At 33.9% G+C, this 24,616-nt stretch overlaps 1 protein-coding gene across 1 annotated transcript in view; it reads left to right on the plus strand.

The window, feature by feature from the left end:
* The window catches only part of LOC122790921 (CCN family member 1-like), a 35,439-nt gene extending 11,072 nt beyond the window's left edge, over positions 1-24,367 (plus strand). Inside the window, exons 4-5 of the mRNA XM_044058606.1 lie at positions 7,399-7,604; positions 21,956-24,367. Of these exons, the coding sequence (XP_043914541.1) occupies positions 7,399-7,604; positions 21,956-22,258 (509 nt within the window). The 3' untranslated portion in view covers positions 22,259-24,367. The remainder of the gene's footprint in view (positions 1-7,398; positions 7,605-21,955) is intronic.
* Positions 24,368-24,616: the final 249 nt, after the last annotated feature.

Here is a 24,616-nt window from a genome sequence, read left to right on the forward strand (position 1 = left end):
TTTTTATTTTTTCCTCAAGATTTCTGGTAAGGTTGGAATAGATTTTTGCTTTTTCATTTTTTATACATAAAAATAATGCCACATCAGCAGAATCTGTGACATCATTGTGTGCATGTTTATCACATTGAACAGTAATACCATATTAAAGCTTTTTAGTGCCATATATGATTCATGTATTGTCCATAAAAACTACCCATTTTAAAATAAAACAGGATTTGAATATGAAGTATGTAGTTGTAGCTATGAGGGAGTTTAGGAGAGAGAAATATATATTTTTTCTTCTGATAAGGGTGGGGGGTGCCTGAAAGACAGGAGATAAAAGGAGAGGAAAGCAAGTGAAAATGTAGCAGAAAGATATAATCCAGCCACTGGATTTAAAAAAAGTGAGATATGTAGGAAAACAAGGTAGAGAGAGGATGATTTGAATGCATTGGAGTTTATTTCCCTGAGCTTGATTAAGCAAATGTTAAAATATCTGTCCTAATTGTTCACTCTTCCAGTGGAAACTCCAGCAAACAGTTTACTGGTACGTCAACCAAAAGTTGCTGGTACCAATGATTGGAACCTTTTTCTATGTCTGATCACCAGTATTAGTGAAAATAACACTAATGATGTTAAATTAGTATGTCAGCACCTGTAAAATAATACTACTGATGATAATTAGTATGTGAGCACCTATAAAATAATAGTACTGATGATAATTAGTATATGAGCACTTGTAAAATAATACTACTGATGATAATTAGTATGTGAGTACCTGTAAAATAATAATACTGATGATAATTAGTATGTGAGCACCTGTACAATAATACTACTGATAATTAGTATGTGAGCAACTGTAAAATAATAATAATAATAATAATAATTACTATGTGAGCACCTCTAAAATAATAACAATGATTATAATTAGTGCATGAGAACCTCTAAAATAACAATACTGATGATAATTAGTAAGTGAACACCTGTAAAATAATACTACTGATGATAATTAGTATGTGAGTACCTGTAAAATAAAACTACTGAATGATAATTAGTATGTGAGAACCAGTAAAATAATGCTACTGATGATAATTAGTATGGGAGCACCTGTAAAATAATAATAATGATGATAATTAGTACGCGAGGACCTGTAAAATAATACTACTGATGATAATTAGTATGTGAGCACCTGTAAAATAATACTACTGAATTAGTATGTCAGCACCTGTAAAATAATAATACTGATGATAATTAGTATGTGAGCACCTGTACAATAATACTACTGATAATAATTAGTATGTGAGCAACTGTAAAATAATAATAATAATAATTACTATGTGAGCACCTCTAAAATAATAACAATGATTATAATTAGTGCATGAGAACCTCTAAAATAATAATATTGATGATAATTAGTAAGTGAATACCTGTAAAATAATACTATTGATGATATTTAGTATATGAGTACCTGTAAAATAAAACTACTGAATGATAATTAGTATGTGAGAACCTGTAAAATAATGCTACTGATGATAATTAGTATGGGAGCACCTGTAAAATAATAATGCTGATGATAATTAGTACGTGAGCACCTGTAAATTAATAATACTGATGATAATTACTATGTGAGCACCTGTAAAATAATACTACTGATGATAATTAGTATGTGAGCACCTGTAAAATAAAAATAATGATGATAATTAGTATGGGAACAACTGTAAAATAATAATTCTGATGATAATTAGCATGGGTGCACCTGCAAAATAATACTACTGATGATAATTAGTATGTGAGCACCTGTAAAATAATACTACTGATGATAATTAGTATGTGAGCACCTGTAAAACAATTCTACTGTTGATAATTAGTATGGGTGCACATGTAAAATAATAATATTGATGGTAATTAGTATGTCAGCACCTGTAAAATAAAAAATAATGATGATAATTAGTATGGGAACACCTGTAAAATAATAATTCTGATGATAATTAGCATGGGTGCACCTGCAAAATAATACTAGTGATGATAATTAGTATGTGAGCTCTTGTAAAATAATAATACTGATGATAATTAATATGTGAGCACCTGTAAAACAATAATACTGATGATAATTAGTATGTCAACACCTGTAAAATAATAACAGTAAAGATAATCAGTATGTGAGCACCTGTAAAATAATACTGATGATAATTACTCTGTAGAGCACCTGTAAAATAACAATTGTAAAATAATACTACTAATGATAATTAGTATGAGAGCACTTGTTAAAATATAATACTGATGATAACTGGTATGTGAGCAACTGTAAAGTAATACTACTAATGATAATTAGTATGTGAGCACCTGTAAAATAGTAATACTGATGATAATTACTATGTGAGCACCTCTAAAATAATACTACTGATAATAATTAGTATGTGAGCACCTCTAAAATAATAATACTGATGATAATTATTATGGGAGCACCTGTAACATAATAATACTGATGATAATTACTATGTGAGCACCTGTAAAATAATTATAATGATGATAATTAGTATGTGAGCACCTGTAAAATAGTACTACTGATGATAATTAGTATGTGAGCACCTGTATGTGACCACCTATAAAATAATACTGCTCATGATAATTAGTATGTGAGCACCTGTAAAATAATAATACTGATGATAATATGTGAGCACCTGTAAAATAATACTGATAATTACTGTGTGAGCACCTGTAAAATAATAATAATGATGATAATTAGTATGTGAGCATCTCTAAAATAATACTACTGATGATAGTTAGTATGGGAGCAAATGTAAAATAATACTACTGATGATAATTAGTATGTGAGCAACTTTTAGAGTTGTCAGCTTTTAAGACGGCCAGAGTGGGATGTTTCTCATTAAAATGTATGATTCTACAGGACAGTCTATTGGTTTAAGTACTTTGGACTAACTTTCAGTTTATTACCAAACTGAATCTCACTGTTGCATTTATGTAGTCATTTATTTGGTTTTATATTATTTTAGGTATTTCATATGCAATAACATGGTTTTCTGCAATATGTAGAGGAAAGGTTGACAACATTTATTCCCCTAAAATAGCAAGTCATTCACCATTTTCATGTTTTTTCCCCATAGGACACCACAGCCCAAATCACGAATGCCCTGCAAAATGAGAGGGGGCAACACTAGTGTGACCAGTATTCAGGTCTCCTAAATCAAACAATAATACTTCAATGAAGCCACATCAGGTGACAAGCTAAACAAAACTCTTTATCTCACTTTTCATGTTTAGTATGACAAATACAATACTCCCTAAATAATTTCCCAAAAGACCAACATACATCAGATAATCCCCTAACTGAATAGCAGTCACTTGACTACCACACTACAACTCCCACCTACTTTTTCTCTGTCACCTCCTCGGCAGACAGTAGCCGACTGACTTACCATTGTAAATGCAAAATAAGAAAAAAAGGCAAAACTATGTTTTGGGAAATGTGGCATGCAGCTTGTCTGACTCTTGCTTAGATAAACCTCTGAGAGATTTGACATGTTGGCTCACTTTTGTTCAGCAAAAGACTTTGATGAGCACAGATGACAGGTAAACTGCTCAAGCTCATCTATTTCATTTGAATGATACAATGTAGCCACGGAATAAAAGAATGAATTAAATACGAGGCAGACCATAATACACAAGTAGACTAATGTTATACCATGTGGAAGATTTAGTGTCAATCTCTTCTGTTATAGCAATCCTTTTTGCACTCCAATTTGTGTATATTTTAGCAGTATGAAGGCTTCCAAGATACACAGGCTTCTCCAATTAACAAAACTAGTTTGCGAAAGAAATCCAGGTTCATCAGACAATTCTATAAAATGTAAAGATGAAATGAAAGGGAAATGTTGAGAACTCCAGATTAAACTAAAAGAAATAGCTAATACAATTAGAAAAATTAAAGAATGTTACAAAGTTAAAATGAGAATGGTTTATTGATAGAAAGACAGCTCCCTGATGACCACACAAGCATGGGAAAAGCTCTAGCATGGCATTTCTCTGAAGTCATTACAGGATGTTCTTTCCTTAAAATGATGTGATCTGAGAATTAAGTAGAGGTATTTATATGAGGTAAAGTACAGGGGTCTATCATTGCATGAGAAATGTGGGGACATTACCCTCATACAGAATATTTTTCAGCCTTTGATAATCTTGGTCAAAGTGTCACTTCATCTACTTATGATTGTGAAAATAACACACTTCACTGGTTTAATGTTGCTCATTTGGCAATAAATCAATTAGTGATGACTGAATACCCATTGCATTGGAGCCGAATTAAAAGGGAAAGTATAAAAGTAAAGAATATTGAAGCAATGGCATTAAAAAAAAATCAATCGCACTCACGTATAATGTCAACATAAATGCAAAGACCATAAAAGAATGTTTATCGTTACTGACTACAAAACTAGATCAATAAAGATTAAGTTAACGTTTCATACTCCTCACTTATGATGCAGACAACTCTTTACTTATTAATGAAATACTGTTAAAAATAATCCACAAATATATCTTCATATAAGTCTAAATGGCATTAGCAACTGAGTAAAGAGCTGTAAAAGTGTTTACAACATTATGAAACCAAGCTGTATGTCTGTAAGTAACCCGTGGTGGTATATATGTTGTCAGATATCTGTTTGTAAACCATTTTTCAAACGTTTTAGATAGAGCAGACAAGTCAGCAATAGGTCTGAAACACTTAGGAGCTGTTGCAGAAAGTAATTGTAATAATGGAATAATTACTGCATATTTTAAGGGTGCAGGCATCATTTTTGAGGTAAGTGATAAACTGTAGATTTAAGTTATGGATTTGTCTACAAGTTTGGATTTTGGATCAGATAAGGGTGACCTTTGCAAAGCTTGTTACCTGCTCTTCTGGGAGACATTTATATGAGTTTTCTAACTGTTTAGAATACATTTCTTTGAAGTGAAAGTGTGGGTTATTATGTGATAAGATTACTGTGTCTTGAGGTGTCTAATGTGATATCTACTGGTGGGTTAAGGTTGGTTTTAGCAGGTGGAAAGTTGCATCCATCCTTGTCAGGCTGTTGGTGGGAGACTGATTTGTTGACAGAGGACTGGTGTCCCCTTGTGGCACTGCTTTGGAGCTTCAGGGAACAACAAGAGAAATAACTCATGGCTGAAGGAGATGCATTACTGATTTGGTTTCAAGGGGCCAAGTGCCCATCATATGGATTTACAAGATGCTTAGCAGTGACTAGAAGAACTGCAGCCCATGCTGTAACAGTAACTGTGAGGCTAGTGTCAGCCATTTACATGATGACAATTTTCTCAATGACTATTCAGTGTGGGCTGGTTGACCTTAAAGAACTTTTCATCTTTCTGTTATAATTATTAGGGAAGGTACAATTTACATAATTATTGAATAAGAACTTGTAAAGTTAAATAAGACGGAGACATGTTGGTATCTGCAGAGGAACATTAGTTTAGTTACTACCTTACAGTATCTAGAAAGTGCAATATCTTCCAGTTCATCCATTTATCCATCTTTTTCATACAACCAGACAGCCAGACAGCTATTTTCTACAATTGTTCCCTTCCACTTCCTGGTTGTGTGTTGTGGAGCCAATCTCATCATGTAATACAGCCACATGACAGGAAGCAGCTCTGACTAAGGTGATGCTGATCCATCACCAGCATTGGGCACTCAGACAATCAAGCAAATGCACTTTTCTAAGGACAATATAATGTCACTAGTCACCCTGCCAGCCTGGCCTTTGGAATGTCAGAGAAAACTACATACACTGGTAGCTAGAACAAGCACACACAGTACAGAATGCACCTAGGTGAGGATCAAACCTGGGGTCTTACCTTTCAACTGTCCAGATTTTCACAGAATATCTAGCTTTTTGCATCATATGTTTGGTCTGTTCTTCACAGTATTTGTGGTTTTCTGGATTTTTGTGGCAAATCAGAGAAGACTGAATTCACTAAATAAATACAGGCATTTGAGTTTCAGTCTTCATGTCCTTCAGAAAATGCATGACCTTTTATTCTAGTAATGTTCTAAGACCAATATTAAAAATGTGTCCCTATTTTAGGGGCTTTGTCTAGCTTTTTGTGCTAAGAGGTGGAGAACTATACCTGGGGTCTAAGTAATTGTGACAATAATACTAATATCCATGTTACCAAGCCATGCACAGACCCAGAGCAACATGCACAGATTCTGATGGGAAGATGATAAAAATCAGTCTTTAGACTGGATAGGAATTCAGCAAAATAATATCTTTCTCAACTACTCTTAATTCACCTTATTTATTTGCTAGTTCTATAAGACATAAGTTTGTAGGATTCCCTGTGTTGTCTAAATATGAATTTTCTCTCTTATTGCTGTCAAACTCTCTGACAGCAGTCTGTGACCAGGTGCCCCACTGTTTCTCAGTCAAGATGCTGCATAGTTTTAGTTAGAATCTACTGACAATTGTTGCACGCTCTAGGAATTTTTCAGAATAGAAGAAGTTGGGTAATAGAGAATAACTAATTAATTTTCTAAAAGCATCTTTACTTGGTCACACATATCTTTGATAATAAATGAGTCTGGTAGTGGAAATTTTTTTTACTCATTTTACTACTACAAAACTGCATCTGAATGTCAGTATTGGAATTATGGAATATAAATATATATCCAGCTCTCTCTAGCTATATGTATGTGTGCATGTGTTTGTATGGTATTACTCACTAATGCCAAAGGTTCAGAATATCGAATGATGCATGCATTAGCACTGCTGGCTTTGCCAATGTATATGCAAGGTTACTATATAGTGGGTAGTGGGAATTTGCCTTTTTCCCACTGTTGTGCGATCTTAGAGGTGGTATGTATAAGTTGCTGGAACTGTGGGGCCACAGCCACTCACATGTGGGGTTGCAGGTGGGGCTGCCCCTGCATAAAATATTTTTTTTAATATTTGTTTATTTTCAATATTTTTACTTTCTGTCTTTTTAGATCATTATTTTTTGTTTCACCTTTTTTTGGTTTGATGTTTGCTGATATATATATATATATATATATAGAGAGAGAGAGAGAGAGAGAGAGATAGGTATATACATATATAGCTATATATGTGTGCATATATGTACACATATTTTATATATATATATATATTTTTTTTTTTTTTACATAATCATGATGTAGAGAATAAGTTGCCAGATGCTGTATTATAAAATGTCAATAGGTTCATAGCAAGAACTCTCAACTAATAACATAGTTGTGTATTTTTACAGTGATGAAAGTTTAAATGTTGCTTGCATGTTAACAAACCAAACCATTTTCTATTTGAAATATTTGTTATGGAATAGCTATTGTATCTGAGAATGTTGTGCAGTCATTTTGAAAATGTTTTATCAATGTTTTCTTAGGTCAGCAAGCAGACACTGAGGACCAGCACTCTAGCAGAGCAAAATGCGTTATTCAAACAACAGAGTGGTCTCCATGCTCTAAGTCATGTGGAACAGGAATATCAACAAGGGTTACCAATGACAGCCCCCAGTGCAAACTCACAAAACAGACACGGCTGTGCCAGCTACGACCATGCAATTCCACATTAACCATAATTCTTCAGAAGGTATGCGGCAAACAGAATGAAAACTGAATTTCTTCTTATAGTTATTGTTATTATTAGTCATCATAGAGATTGTATGCTATGAAAACATTCAAGTTTCAAGAATAAAAAAATCTGCCTTGAGAGATGTCTGATGGAGATGTGTTCAGAAAAAGTCACAGATAAGATAGTAGCTAATTTAATTACTAAAGTATTCCTGCCAAGAAAGGTCAGAATTACAGCAGTAATCAAAATTACTACTCTTATCCACAGAGTGCAGTTTTGCTTACCAGTAGAGGTTGCAGCAGTAGCCAAAATAAAGTAAAGCTTGACAACTTCCAGTTACTTTTCCAGGGCCTACTGTGACTGCAGTAAAAAACATCATCAATGAACCAGTTCAACTGCAATAGGGAAAAACAACTAAGGGCAGTAATTTCAAACTGTACCATGTTCACATACCACTGTCACTCTTTTTAGAAGTAACAGAACTGTTAAAATTACCCTGCAGTTATATCAAGAGCTTGTCTCTCTTTAGCCAGATCTTGCCATTTAATTTCTAAGAATCTAACTATCTGCAGGAGTGGACCACAAAAAAATGGGGGGGAGAAGCTGTGGAGTCTTTGCATTCTTTTTAAAGAATTTATTATGTTTTTGGTCCTCAAATTCAATGTTAAAATGCAGTGATCTTTATAAAACTCTTGTGTGTATTTTCATTCAAATAGAACTTCATCACATCAGAACTTGCATGTGAGCCATATAATTTAGAAAGATAGGACAGACAACCTGTAGTGACTAGCCACCATAAAGTGACCACCAAATGCGGGTAAGAAAGATGGCAACAAGCTCTGGGATACGGAAGAGTCTATGCTCAAATAGGAGAAGTAAGGTATCTGAATAACTTTATCTTATAGCAGTAAACTGAAAAGTGCCCAAATTTAAGGTAACATGGAAGGAAAAATTGATACAGCTTATTTTAAGATTACGTTTTGGTCAGAGTAGTGGTCGGACCATAAGCCATGCTCTACAATCCCATTCCCTCCATTGTACAATACTGACTTGTCCTGGAACAGACTCAAGGTTATGAAGGTGGTGCCCTCACACATCTTTGAGTAGTTAGACAAGTGAGTGTAATCTCTGTATGGTTTTATCCTTGTTAATGCCTGGGATTTTTGATGTTAGGCACTCACCTTCTTGGCAATCAAGCTCAGCATAATATCCATTATGCTGGGAGCAGGAGGAGTGTATGTTTCTACAAACCCTCATTGCTTGTCTGGAGTGAGAGCACACCTTGGCTGTTTTCAGTCTTTAATCCATGCATATAGAGAGTGTATGTTAAGTGTCTTCCCCCAGGGGGATGCTCACATGATAGTACTTATCCAAATCCATCTCTTAAGATGGCTGAACCACTGCTGTCCTCTGACTGCCTTTTCTCTCCTTCTGGCTGTTGCAGCTCCTAGGTCATGATTTGAACCTGGATCATCTAGACACCAGACATGGCTTTATCGCTCTTTGTCACAGAGCTGGCAAATTGGAAACATTTCGATGGAAATTGAACCTACTCAAATGATTAAGAAATACATGGAAGAGGACTATCTTTGACTCAAGGGTGGGGGAGGGGGTTAATTTGAAGAGAAAGGAGATTACTTCTGCACAACTAATCAAGCTGTAGTGGGGTTCAGAATGTGGGTACTAGTATGGGAAGGGTAATAAGGGCAGACATTTGAAATTACAGCAGGTAGAATTCATTTTGTTAGGAAACATGCTGCAAATCAGGATGAATGTCTGACAGAAACTGATGAAACTGAAAGTGCTGCAGGAAGGTGTACTGAGAAAGGACACAGAAGTATTAAAAATAAGAGCAAGAAGAAATGGTTATTGACCTGATTAAATGTGCAAGCAAAAAGGGTTAAATGTGAAACAACAGAAAGTCATGTGGGTAGATAAAAGGATTGGGGGATTACTATATGAAAAGAAGATTAATACAACAAAATTCATCATAGAAAAGGAGTATAAGAGATGGGAAATATATAGTTTAAGTAGGCATTTCCTACATGCACACACAAACCCACATGCACCCGCACGCACACACACACACATATATAATGCCTATATATATATGTGTGTGTGTATATATGTGTATGTATATATATATATATATATATATATATATATATATATATATATATATATATATATATATATATATATATATTCATATATATATATATATATATATATATATATATATATATATATATATATATATATATATATATATATATATATATATATATATATATATATATATATATATATATATATATATATATATATATATATATATATATATATATATATATATATATATATATATATATATATATATATATATATATATATATATATATATATATATATATATATAAATATATATATATGGGTCTATATTACAACATCGAAGTTTTAAAACATTGAATGTTCTAATATCGACCCCAAAACAGTGAATGCTGAAAATAGCGAAGCTGCAGAACACCAATTTTTTTCCTAGGGAAAGAATTCGGTTGGCCGTTTCTGTGGCTTCGCTATTTTCAGCTCTGTGGTCGGAAGTTACAGGTCGGGTTCAGGTAAGTTTGCAGTTGTGCAGATGTTAGAGTTAGGGAGCGGTTTGGGTGAGTTAGGGCGCAGGTGAGGTGAGTGTGCGATAGTGACAGACATTAGGATTAGGGCGGGGTAGGTGAGTTAGGGTTAGGGTGCAGGTCAGGTAAGTGTGGGATAGTGACGGACCTTAGGGTTAGGGTTTGGGTTAAGATAAGTGGATAGATAGTAGTGTATGTGCAGTTTAGTGTAGGGTAGATGTAGGATTTTAAGTGAATGTGTTTGGATTGCTGTTTTTTTGGTGTGCTTGTGTTGTGTGTGTGTTTCTCGGAACAGCAATTTTTTTTCCTAGGGAAAATATTTGCTGTTCCGGGTGTTTGAGATTTTAAGCTTTCGCTTAAAAAGGGTCGATGAATTAGCGTTCGCTTTTCTAAGCTTTCGCTAATTCAATATAGACTATATATATATATATATATATATATATATATATATATGTGTGTGTGTGTGTGTGTGTGTGTGTATGTGTATATTTACACACACACACACACACACACACACACACACACATATATTTACATATATGTATGTATTTGTTAGACCACTTAAAATCCAAATTATTTTTATTTTATTGTAACACATTTCTGAGTCACTTTAAAAAATACAGGAGAACTTTACTGGACTGAAACTTCGGCATAAATAAATAGTGGGAAAACTGATGGTCAGTTGCATGGTGTAGAAGGATAAAACCTTGTCTGTGGCCCAGGTAACCTGGCTTCAGTTAGTGCCTTGCATGTACAAGGGCTGGCAGGAAAGGATAGGCATGCCATACCATGGTGGTGGGGATAGTCACCCTGGTGTCCCTCCAGTTTGTAATTCATGGTGGGGGCATTGTCCAAAGAGGGGAAGGGGAGGACATACGCTGAGCTACTGACGTGGTGGGGTGATAAGCCAACATTTGTCCAGTGCATCTGTGGTCCTCGGACAGGTGCAGGTAAGTACAGGGAAAATTTGTATTGGTCAAAAAATGAAAGAAAACACTACGTGGCAGGATATGATGAGCATACCTCAGCCTAACCCTATCAGATTGAGTACAGAAGAGGTTAAGAGGATTAGTAGGCCCAACAGTGGATGGAGACACCATGATGCACTGATGGTCAGCTGCATGAGTGAAAAAAAGCAAAAAAAGACACAATGGTGGGAAAAGGGGATGTTCCAAATAGCGCAACCAGTAATCTCTGTGTAATTTTCTGGTTGCATTAGACCCACATTGGTGCTTTCTTGAAAAACAGTGACAGCTTCAGGTTTATCTTCCTGACTTTTTAAACGAATTCATTAATCTCACGGTCAATTTTCTATCATGAATTTAGTATGGAAGAGCATGCTGACATGTTGGATCTGATAGTGCCAAGCTCCTTTCTGCTGAGTAATGCTTTTGTAAAGGATACTATTTAATACCGTATAGAGACTACAGCTGATGAAAGAACTTAGTCGCTTAATTACTGTATCTTCTAAATAAAGTCATTAAAGTTTCTGCTTCACTGGTCTGTGGTTGGTTCACTCCACACTTCCTCATATTTTCTGTATGGAGATTACATGCTGACCCTATTCTTGTGCTAGTTTTCCCTAGGTACTCCCCCATTCCTTCTTACATAATTCGAATGAGTAAACATCACAGTGAAGTGTTTGAATAGATAGTAGCTGTTCCTATTGTGAAAGGAGTGCAGAATCTTGTTCACTGTTTCTTTCAATTTACAGTCCTCACTTGCCATTGCTAGTTTTCTCCCACAACTATGACTATTTTCAGAATCCTTGCTTCAGCACTTCTACTCAAATTGCATTCATAAAATGAATTCTTACTGATATTTTGTCATTCCCATTTTTCTTTTTTTACTGAAAACATTTTTTATTAAACTTTTTTATAAGAAGAAAACTGTTGCATATTACTAAATAGAAATAGATTCAAAGTTGTTAAATCAATCAAACTTACAGAATGAATATTTGAAACATATGAAACTCACAAAAAAATTACAACAAAGTATTTACAAGGGTGTCCAGTAAATAAACACTTTAGACTTTACAGTTTAAACATGTGAATCAAATGATATTACAGTCAGTGTTCCTAGTATCTCCACAACTTTAATCCAAGTATTTTAATAGGAAGTAATTCTTTTAGTTCTTGTCTTGATTGTAGCCATTTCCATTTGTGAAACATTGAGTGATGTTCTTGAATTCTATAAAAGTAGGAGAAATCTTGATCTTCTAGTGAGTAGTAATAGTTTTACAAGCAATTGCTAATAGAATCCAAGGCAATGGTTATTTAGATTTAGGAATAGATTTGGGAATAGGGGCATTAAACAAAATCACTGACTTGGTCAATTGAAAATCATCATTTAAAAATAGTTTGCAAAAAAATAATTTTCTCCCAAAAAGATTGAACTTACATTCATAAAACATGTGTTGCCAGTTAGAAATCACTTTTAGTTTGCATCTCCAACATCCTAATTCTTGACTAGTTATTAATTCCATTCTATGTGGAGTAAAATAGATTTGATGAATATATTTCCATAAAACAATGTCTATTGTAAAGACAAAGATGTTTGCATTGAAGAAATTAAGATAAGATTTTAAAATAACAAAGTAAACCCATTAGGATGTATAAAACCTCACACTTGATTAGCGTTACCATTCAAGTGTACCTTCTGACTCAGTCAAAAAAACTGTTCCTTGTTCTAACTATCCAAAATATTCACTCTGTACTGAAAATAGCAAACTAGTTTTTGTAAATGTTTCAATTAAAATTTTAACATAAAAGCATAAGCATAATTAAGTAGAAATTATAGAAGGAGTTATTATGAAAATTAATAGGTATTCTGAAGTCTATTAAATTACTATAGAAAAAAACTTGTCCAGATTTTAACTATACAGTTAAAAGAAGAAAAAAAGGGAAAAAACATATAAACATATTACACGTTTCAAAATAAAATATCAGAGATAAATGTTACAGTCCATAGAGTGAGAGCAATCATATAAGGATATGTGCTTGCTTCAATTAAATGCCTATAAGGAAGGTCTTTTAATTGTTATCAGAGTATAATAAGGATTTTTGCAAAGGAGATTTCATTTATTCTGACATGTTCCTTGATTTAATACAACTGATAAAGGCAATATAGACCAATGTAATTTATTTAATGCTACTACACAAATTAAGATATCTAATAATTTAGAACCAACAGTGAGCAATTTTCCATATTAAACAGATAAGGATTTCAAGGGTTGTCATGATCTTCTCTTACTAAAAACTTACATAAACAACATGCCGATAACTTCAAATACTGAACAGTTAAGCTGAGGCAAATCGAGAAAAATAATAATAAAAGAATGAAATTTTACAATAAAAACTATAATTACTGAAGAAACCTAATGTTATTTATGGTCTCTTTAACTGGGACTTTATCAGTTTAAAACAGAAAAAAGCCATAGTAAAGAAATAAAATCCAGAGGTCAGTCATGAATATGCCTGTGGTGTGGTCATGTCTATTTCGCTTTGCAAAAGGAAATATATGAACAGGACAAATATACATATATCTGAATATTGGTAGAAACAAATTATTCAAATTGGAATAAGTCACTGATCCCATGACAATGTCTGCTGGAGATGGATGCATCACAAATCCTAACTTCTGTGACTAAATTGACATTAGAGAATGCAGTTCTCAAGGATACATGTGTGACTACACTTCAGTATATCTGACCAGATTCTTTACAAAGATAAAACAAATAACAGTAAGTAAAGGGCTAGTATGACTAACCCGGCCAACAATGAGTACCTAATAAAAAGTAAAGCCTAAAGCAATAATCTATTCTAAGTATTATATACAGTATTAAAACTGCAGACACCAAACAGGAGGAATAGTAACGTGTTCATTATTTCTGTGTAAGAAGCTTAATAGTGTCATTTCCTGTTTCAGTGAGGTATTTGTCCATAGTTAGTTGTCCGTGAAAGTAACATTTCAACCTGAATGCAAGCTTGTGCATTTAGACATTAGGTCATTCTGGAGTCTAGTAAGTATTTAATTAAAAGCCCCAGATAGAAAGAGTTCTGGTCTAGACCCATCTACGGTGTGGTCCACTGTGAAATATGCATCAGTCTGGGAATACACATACCAACATTTTAATATCTTAATAACAAGAGTTTAAGTCTTAGAAAAGCTTCACCATTTTTCATTTTAAATATTCAAGTTATTTTAAATCAGAATTGTTGCAATATAGTGATGCACATGTAAGCCAAATAAGTCTACCTGCATCTCACTCATTTACTGAAACCTAAGAAGACAGAGTATCAAATGAAATCCAGGAAAACACTACATTTATGACACTTTTACTAACACAGATCTTTACAAAAATGTTATTATATTGATATTGGACATGGAATGGTCAAAAAGAGAAGAGCATAATACACCTTTAATTTTAAACCCAGGAAGAGAAATAGTAAGTATGCATAAGGGTTATACTAGCGTTCCTGTCAAATATTACACTTCTTGAAGATAAAAATGATTATGACAGACATAATAAAAAGTTTTATTAAAGGGATATGCATGCATGTGTGCAATTTTCAAAAAACTTCAGCATATAGAATATAACTTTAGTTATTTAAAGGAAATGGGGCTTTTGATCAGAAAAGAATCCACAATGTTAACTTAATTATACATTTGTATGTAAAATAATTATTGTTTTAATTTATATAAAATATTCAAAATAAATGTGTTAAATATTGTCATTTTGCTTTAATGAATTAGAAGAACTCAATTTCAGAATGATAATGATGAAGTAAATAGACGGCAGGTAGGAAGCATTAAGAAAGTGCAGTCTTCATATGTTCTGCTTTACTTTTCTGTTTTCTCAATTTCCTTTCCTTTTGTTACATATGTTTTATTAGAACTATAAGGCTTTGCCTTACAGCACTACCCAACCAGTTGTTTTGTGCAGAAATGGGCATGTCCAAAGTGACTGACATGTCTAGTGCCTGTAAGGTAGTATGGCAATGATGCATGATTGACATGCCATGCAAATTTGCCTGTGACTTCACGCATACATTTCTTGTTGAGTGACACATAGGTTCATAGGTGTGTACTAGGCTAATGGCCCTGAAGCCTTTACAAGCCTAGCCCAAAAAATTGCCCAGGCACCGTGTCAATCAATGTTAGTTCACAGTGGATCCAGTAGGGCAACTGGAGTGATCCTTGGGGTGAACTTTCTGTTACCCATCCACTCATCAAGACTTCGCTTGAAGAGGGCCAGGGTGGTGCTCTGCTTGACATGAATGTAAAGCTTATTCCAGAGTATGGGTAGTCTTTGGGAGATGAACCTGTCCCTCCAGCATGTTCTGTTAATTGTGGTAATGAGGTTGTGATCTGTGATCTCTGGAGCATGTGACATGGGGGAGATTGGGATTTCTTTAGGTGTAGCATTTCAAGTAGGGCTGGGTCGGACATGGCTTTGTAAGTCAAGCAGAGATCACTTCTATGTAGATGATAAGAGCCTGAGAACAGCTGAAGGTTCTTGAGTCTGTCCATGTAGGACATATGTTTAAGGCCTAGGATAGTTTTTGTGAGGTACTTTTGTGACATCTCCAGCTGTTGTAGGTGTCTGGTCAGGTATATGCCAAAAGGGGTATTATATTCAATGATTGATCTAATGAGGGATGAGTAGAGAGGAATGATGACCTCTTTCTTCCTGGATGCGAAACCTTTGGTTGAGATGTGCCTCATAGAAGGACTTTCTGACCACAGTGGCAATGTGGTGGTCAAACATGAGGTGGCTGTTGACCTGGATGCCAAGATCTCTTATGACCCCTTCAGTGTTCAGTGGGCTCCCATCAATGTGGTAATTCATGGCAAATGAGTTTTTTCCAAAGGGGATGATAAAGCATTTTTTGAAGTTAAGCTTCAGGCCATGGTTCCAACGCCAGTCATTGGTCTCAGAGAGGCCCTTTTGTAGGATGTCTGCATCACTTGGGGTGTTGATAATGACTCCTAGCTTGCAGTCATCAGTGAACATAGTCAGCCAGAGTCATTCTGTGTTGGCTTGGACTTCTGAGAAGTAGACGCCAAACAGGAGAGGGCCCAGGACAGAGCTCTGTGGGACTCATGACTGGTCAACAGTCTGACTTGGAATCCACAACTTTCATTCTGTGGGTTCTGTCTGTGAACCAATTTGCAACCCACCTAGTGATGTAAGAATTGATGCCTACTTTGGTGAGTTTATCAGTGATTCCTGAGTGGGGAATGGTATCAAAGGCCTTGGCCAGGTTAAGTTAGGCTGTATGCACTGCCTTACCCTTATCTACAGCCTTGGTGACTGCTTTGAAGAAGTCAATCAGGTTCAGTAGGCATGATCTCCCCTTGACAAAGCCAAACTGTGTGGGGTCAAAAGTTTGGAGATTGCCTATGTCTTTGTTAAGCAGGTCCATGATGATGCGCTCCATAGCTTTGCATACCAGACTCATCAGGCTAATGGGGCGATAGTTCCCAGGGTCTGTATTTTCTCCCCATTTTTGTGCTTAAACTGCAAAATTGCTCTTGTATATAACATTATTATTCTTCTATATTTACAGAAACCAAATGTATAAATGAGAATATATTATTATTAAAACCCCACTCATAACATCTTTTATGACTTGTATACATATAAATGAATTATATAATACCTTGAGGATCTCTGGTACCACTAACATGAAACATATAGGCTTATTTACTTTCCATTACTATATTATCAAAACCTCTTTTTAGATAATTGATCAATTTTTTGACTTATATTGTTGTGTTTTTCGGCTTTTCCCGGTTAGGGGTCACCACAGCAGAACTCAGGTCTGCTAATGATTGGCAGTAGATTTTTACGTGCCGTGTTGCCAGCCCTGACGCACAACCTTCAATGAAGGTATGCCCATATATTAGTTTCAGTTCCTGAATTACCACTTGTAAGTAATACATAACATCAGCCTATAATATAAGCATATTACACTAAAAGTGCATTATATCATATACTTGTTATAGCCTGACCTCTGACACTATCAACATGAAATGAAAGAGAAAAATGAAACAATAAAGTACTAATGAATCAGACCACAACATACCTAAATAACCATAAATCTAACTATGTTTGAACTAAAATTAAAATGTACCTATTATCTTTTTTACAATCAATACATATAAGACATAATTGGACCCCAAAGGAATATTTCGTATATATTTCAAATATGCCCAATCTACTATGTATCATTCCATGTAATATATTAATTTCTGTGTTAGCCAAACCACCCACTAAACAGCTCTCAATCATAAATACATATACAAATACCTGTTTATGCACATAAGATAAACCCAAACATCTACTTTAAGTAAATAGAATACCAATGTGAATGAAAAGGAACTACATTTCTAACTCTTTATGTTGGGAAATATAAATGATATATATAGCCTTATCTCCTTATATCAATTATATGACTGTGTCAGCCTACCTGTATACTTACTTCAGTGTTATTTTATTCTCTTATATTACCTATAGTTGCAAGTTGCATATGTAAGACACCAAATCATAACTAATTAGACAATAAGTACAGCAAAGTCGGTGCAGTTCACATATATTCAAACATACATTCCCATACTGTCAGAAATACATTTTCCTCATTATGAAGTTAATGAGAACAACAGTATACTAAGAACTTACAACTTGTCAAATATAAGTTCATTCATTTGTCTTTAGGTATTTTAATTTGTTTTTCTTTTAAATTCCATCTATTCCTTGTGGCTTGTCTCTTTAATACTTTTTAACTTACTAAGATTAAAACTTTATATTTAACGTTCACCTTGTTTAATTTACTCCTCATCTCTGCCTCAGCAACCTTGTTGAAGTATTTTCTGTTTCACAGAATGTTACAAGGTCAAAGAGTTCTTCCTGACACTACAGCAAGTCTATGACATCATTGTGGGACTTCTGTGAATGAGAAACAGCTTGAGACTCATTCCAAAGCTTAGAAAACATTTAAATATGCTTCAGGTGGTAAACTTGTATAATACTCATGACCATATCAGTTGAGCTGCTGCAGTATAGAAATCCATTTTAAATGGACTTTTACATGAAAGATTAACTGTAAAGTTGTTTCATGAAAAAAGTATACCTTTCATTTAACATCAGAATCCCTCAGGGAAGTAAGTTTGCCACTCTACATAAGCTATATGCTTTTTTTAAAACAACTAAATATTTAGTAGGAGAGAAAGAAAAAACAGATTCACATTAACATATCACACAGCATTAAACTATCATTGTTACAAAGTTTGCCCTTCTTTAAATATTTAATCTTTACTTCTTGTTAGTATAGAACTTATATATTATACCATTTAATCGCACTATTCAGTAATGAGACACTTTAAGCTGGTATTTCAATGTCAATACTACTATTACCATCAGGGGGACTAGCTCCCTGGCTTTTGTTCATGTATTCAACAGTAACCCATATATAGATCAAATTGAATAAGTAACTTTGTATTAAAACATTATCTATAAGATCAAATAAAAAAGCGTTTACCTTTTTTCAGATGATACTCTTATTTAGAAGTTAATGAGAACAAGAGTATACTAAGAACTTACAACTTGTCAAATATAAGTTCATTCATTTGTCTTTAGGTATTTTACTTTGTTTTTCTTTTAAATTCCATCTATTCCTTGTGGCTTGTCTCTTTAAACATGTCATTGTCCAATCCATATCTTCAGTCTTGTCCAAAAGTTTCTTTTGTACAAACTCATCTGCTTCATTTAAGGTGTTGAATGTTTTTGTACCTCATATAAAAAATCTCACTTTAGCCAGGAATATAAGCTGTGCTTTGATGTTTTCTTTGTTTTTTTTTTATTATTAAGGCAACACATGCCTTTATTTTAGTCAACAGAAGTTGAATAGTCATTATCAAACCTTATGTAGTTGTCTCTTATTTTTATAGGTGAGTTAGCCCAGGCTGTTTTCAGGATTAAGTCTTTATCTTGACATGAATTTAACTACAGTTATTCTAGGAGAAGGTGGATTGTTTTTAGGGAAGTGTTTGAGAGAGAGCTTTCTGGTCTCTCAATGCCAAACGAGAGAGCTTCAGGTAAGTTTAGGGACTTAGGAAGCCAGTTATTTAAAACAATAAAATAATATTGTCTCCTTCTTCCTTCTCTGATATTACATAGATTCTTATGTTATTTCTTCTTGACCTGCTTTCAAGATTATTTATTATAAGTTCAGAATTCTGCATTTCCAGCCACTTTTCCATCCATGCCATTTACTGTTTCTTCAGTTGCTGTTATTTGCTGTTTCTTAATAACTTAATTCAATAGCTGCAACTGCTTCTTATTTTATTCCTTAATATTTCCATTTTCATCTCCAGTTTATCTATTTTTGTATCAATAACTTGGATACTGGTTAGTATAGGCTGCAGTTCTTTTTTCATTGTGGATTCTTGCGTAGTTTCTTTCAAGTGACTCAGCGTAGTAATGAAGCAACAAGTTGTTCTGACAGGAACAGAAAAAACACCAACTATATTTTTCTGTAAAAACTCTTGTAGATAACTACTCAAATATTAATTTTCCAATGAAAAAGACTATAAGCTGAATTTTCTGATAAAAAAATTCTGTCATAATAAATCAAAATAAACAGAGCAAAGTTTCAGTGCTGCTAACAGCTCTCTATCTTGGCCATGCCACTGTATATTGAATCCTTGATACTTTTGTACATCTTTTTATATCCAATTGGCATAGTGTAGCAGATCCCAATGAAGACAGGCTGAAGACTCATAGTGAAGGTTTGTGCACCTTCATTTTATCAGATTTCATATCAAAGCCTTCATTTTTGTGAAGTCACTACATAGAGATATCTAGCATCTATCTGCTAGCTAAGTGTGGTAACTAAGAAACTACATGACATAATTCATTAAAAACGTTAATGCATGTTTCAGATGTTACTAAAGATATAGACTAAAGGACAGTGTGCTTATATACCAGAATAGTGTTTTATAATCACAGGCATAACCAAATAAATACATAAACTAAAGGATAGTGTTCTTATATATGAATATTGTTTTATAATAACAGGTGTAACTAAATAAATAAACTAAAGGTTAGGGTTATTATATACCAGAGTATTGTTTTATAATCACAGGTGTTAATGAAGAAATAAACTAAAGGATAGTTACTTATATACCAGAGTATTGTTTTACAATCACGTGTAACTAAATAAATAAACTAAAGGACAGAAGGATAGTATTCTTTATATATATATATATATATATATATATATATATATATATATATATGTATATATATATATATATATATATATATATTGACCAGAGTATTATTTTATAATCCCAGGTGTAGTTAAATAAATAAACCAAACTTTGTGGTTGTTATATACCAGAGTATTGTTTTATAATCACATGTGTAACTAAATGAATACATTAAAGGTAGTGTTCTTATACCAGAGTATTGTTTTATAATCACACATGTAATTAAAAAAAAACTACAGGATAGTGTTCTTATGTACTAGAGTAGCGTTTTATAATCACAGGTTTAACTAAAGAAATAAACTAAAGGTTATGATTGTTATAAACTAGACTATTGTTTTATAATAAGGCATATAACTAAATAAATAAACTAAAGGATAGTGTTCTTATATACCAGAGTATTATTTTATAAGGGTTCCTATTAGATGACTGAAGACGCATTCTATCGAATGCATCTTGATCAATCTTAAAACAATGAAAAGACAAAATAACGAAGCGGCTTTTAAGCAAATTCTTTCCCAGGGAAAGAATTTGTTTGGCTGCTTCCATTACTTTGCCATTTTCAGCACTGTAGTGTGATCTCGCAGTTGGTATATTTAAGTAAGGGTGTGTTGGGGGCACAGATCCCCACATTGGGGGGTGTGGGGGTCAAAGCCCCCCACTTTATGTATCCTTTCAATTTTTTTCTTTTGGAAGCTTTCAAGATTGTAAGCTTTCACTTACATGGGGTCGATTATTCATCGTTCACTTTTTTGAGCGTTCAATGATATCGACCTTTTTATAATCACACATCTAATTTATGAAATAAACTACAGGAAAGTGTTCCTATATACCAGATTAGTGTTTTATAATCACTGGTATAACTAAAGAAATAAACTAAAGGACAGTGTTCTTATATATCAGACTATTGTTTTATAATCACAGGTGTAGCTAAATAAATAAACTAAAGGTTATGGTTGTTATATACTAGAGTATTGTTTTATAATCACAAGTGTAACTAAATAAATAAACTTAAGGACAGTGTTCTTATACCAGAGTATTGTTTTATAATCATACATGTAATTAAGAAATAATGTACAGGATAGTGTTCTTATATTCCAGAGTAGTGGTTTATAATCACACATGTAACTAAAGAAATAAACTAAAGGCTATTGTTATTATATACCAGAGTAGTGTTTTAGAATCATGGGTGTAATTAAAGATATAAGAATACTGTTCATGTACACCACTGTAGTGCTTTATAATCATTGAATTAAGAATCTGGTCTGGCACAATGCATAACATTTTTTTGTTAATTGCATTTCTTGTAAAACATATCTGGAGCAAATGTATGATTACATAATCTCAGAGAATAAAACTTTGTCTCCTCCATCCAGTTTATAAAAGTCATGTAAATAGATATTACTTCCTGTTTAAAATGGTTTCTGTGCCTGTCCTCAAACCCATTCTGTTTTCTTTATTTTTCAGAAAGGAAAGAAATGTGTGCGAACAAAGAAATCTGATGAGGCAGTGCGCTTTACATATGCAGGCTGTAGCAGTATTAGACAGTATCACCCCCGTTCCTGTGGTGCTTGTCTAGATGGCCGTTGCTGCACACCATCTCAAACTCGCACCATCCATGTCCGCTTCCGATGTGATGATGGAGAGACCTTCCAGAAGAATATGATGTGGATCTTGAAGTGTCGATGTGACCCCAGTTGCCCATCTTATAATGAAACATCCCCTGCTCACTATGTACTACACAATGACATCCACAGGTTTTCTGAGTGACTACTTCTTTGCACTATGTGCCTTTAGCCCCCTCATTCCCTCCTCCCCAGTCTAGTAGACACCCCAAGAGGTTGCATAAAAACTCTCTGCAAGTTAATATCTGAGCTGAATGAAGAATCCTCTTGGCCACTAGCTTATTCAGAGTTATAAGTTAGCAGAGGTATGGTGGATTATTCTTTTCCAAGCACAACAATGTAACCGAGTGAAAGGCATTGTTAACTTGCTGTCAGTTCAAGCATATGTCTATGAAATGGCAAAATTCATAGACTAGCAAAGGTTTTTTTTTAACAAATGCCAACAGATAATGTATGAAAGGATGCAAGAGAACCCCCTTCTTTGCTGAAAAAGAAAATCTACAGTCATAGTGTTTGTAGTTATTAACTTGGCTTCTTAGATCTCAGTTTGGAGGCAGAAAGAAAAATGAAGGAAGGCATGAAAAATGAAGGAAGGTATGCCAAGTTATATGGCATTAACTTGTAGTGAACTGCTACTACGTAATACCACATCACTTATCCAATGAATGCATTATGAAAGGAAAAACAAACATAATAAAGAAACCAACATATTACAGAAAACTGAAGACATTAACTAAAGCAGGCTTATTTTAGTTAAGGAGGATATAACACATTTACACAGGGTAGCTGTGTTTGTATGTGACAAAGAACAGAACCACACTGCATCATACATGCAGCATATGCCTAGTGTGTGACACCACACATGTAAAAAAAGAGGGTCTGACCCAAAGAAATGAGTGAGCGGTGTGAAATGTTACTCACTTAAAAATTAGAAATATTTACTGAATACTAGTATTTTAGGGTAATAAGAGGTTTTAACCGATGCTTAATCATCCAGAACTTTCAACATAGGGGTACATTTATTAAGTCAGCTGTGCCTACAAATTCTAAAAGTGGTTGAGGCTGTAAGCTATCCCAAAACTAGCACTGCCAGATGGTCTGATGTTTGTGGCAGTGACTTGGTGGGCAACAAATTAAGTTCATAGCATTGTGCTTCAAAAAACATTATAATGGTCTAAAGTAACATCAGTTATTAGATAACCATGGGTAGAATACATTGCAGAGGGAAAAAAATATTTTTTGTTGCACATTGTGAAGTGATTGCCAAAAGGCAGACACTGGGTTTTGTGAGATATTTGCCTTGCTGACTATATGAGCAGTATTACATTGAGAAAATAAAGCATATTTATAGTGCAGCACTGGAACAAAAACAAGCAAAAACAAAAATTAATCCCCTGGGTATTTAATTAATGCCCTGGGTATTTAATTAATGCCCTGGGTATTTATTGACAAAGAAAAGAAATAAATAATGTGCAACATCACTTTCTGCCAGATGGATCTAATTGCTTATAGAATGTCCCGTTACCACTAAACTAGTGCCTCTTCAAGTGCTATAAACCCATCATTTTTGACAAATTTAATTTTTTAGACATTCTCATGCGTGTATTTTTCTTCTTTTAAATTATTTATGGATATGCACTGTACAAACTGGAATTTTATATATCGGTATGTTTGTGTGTGTGTGTGTGTGTGTGTGTGTGTGTGTGTGTGTGTGTGTGTGTGTGTGTGTGTGTGTGTGTGTGTGTGTGTATGGTGCATCTGGGTTTGTGTGCATGTGTGCAAATATACATATTTGTCTAAACATGCATGCCTGTGTATATGTGCATATGTGATTTGAAAATATGTGCATGTGTGTTTGTGTGCGCTGACGATCAGCTTATTTGCATACATGACTACAACATCTATGTACTCTTACAGTACATATAAAAGGTTGTGTGTATATGTTAGCTCACCTGTTAACTTACAGCCTGCAGGAGAAATATGTACCTGTATAGAAACGTTGTAACTCTTTTGTTTATTGACCAGACAATGAAACAGTCAATATCAGGCTGTAATGGTGTTTGTGTACAGACTTCACAGAAGTGGAGTGACTCTCATAGAACCTGCTTCGTTATCGAGGCGTGAACTGGACAACCAATGGAGCTGTGCTGTAATATAAATGTAATAATTTTTGTATGTATATTTAAGGCTTTTGTATTTTAATATATTTCTATATGTCTGCCAAATTATATTAAAAGCTTTTCTTTTTAAGGAACCGTGTTCTTTCTGAGTCCTTTGTTGCTCTTCATTTAGTGGATTTGCTATTGTGGTAGAAATATTTCATTATGTTACATTTAAACTAAACCATATCATGCATTGATTTACTACTGGAAACCATTAATGTATAGTTTTAGTTGGCTTTGCCTTTCCTAGTGTATCATCTTACAGAATCTGTAATAGAAAGGATAGCTTTTTGCCTCCTGAAACTTGAGATCCGCATTTTTTTGTTAGTCTTCTCCTGTCT

The sequence above is a fragment of the Protopterus annectens genome, chromosome 16.part0, assembly GCF_019279795.1.
Source record: "Protopterus annectens isolate FY-2018-M chromosome 16.part0, PAN1.0, whole genome shotgun sequence".
Classification (NCBI taxonomy): Eukaryota; Metazoa; Chordata; order Ceratodontiformes; family Protopteridae; genus Protopterus; species Protopterus annectens.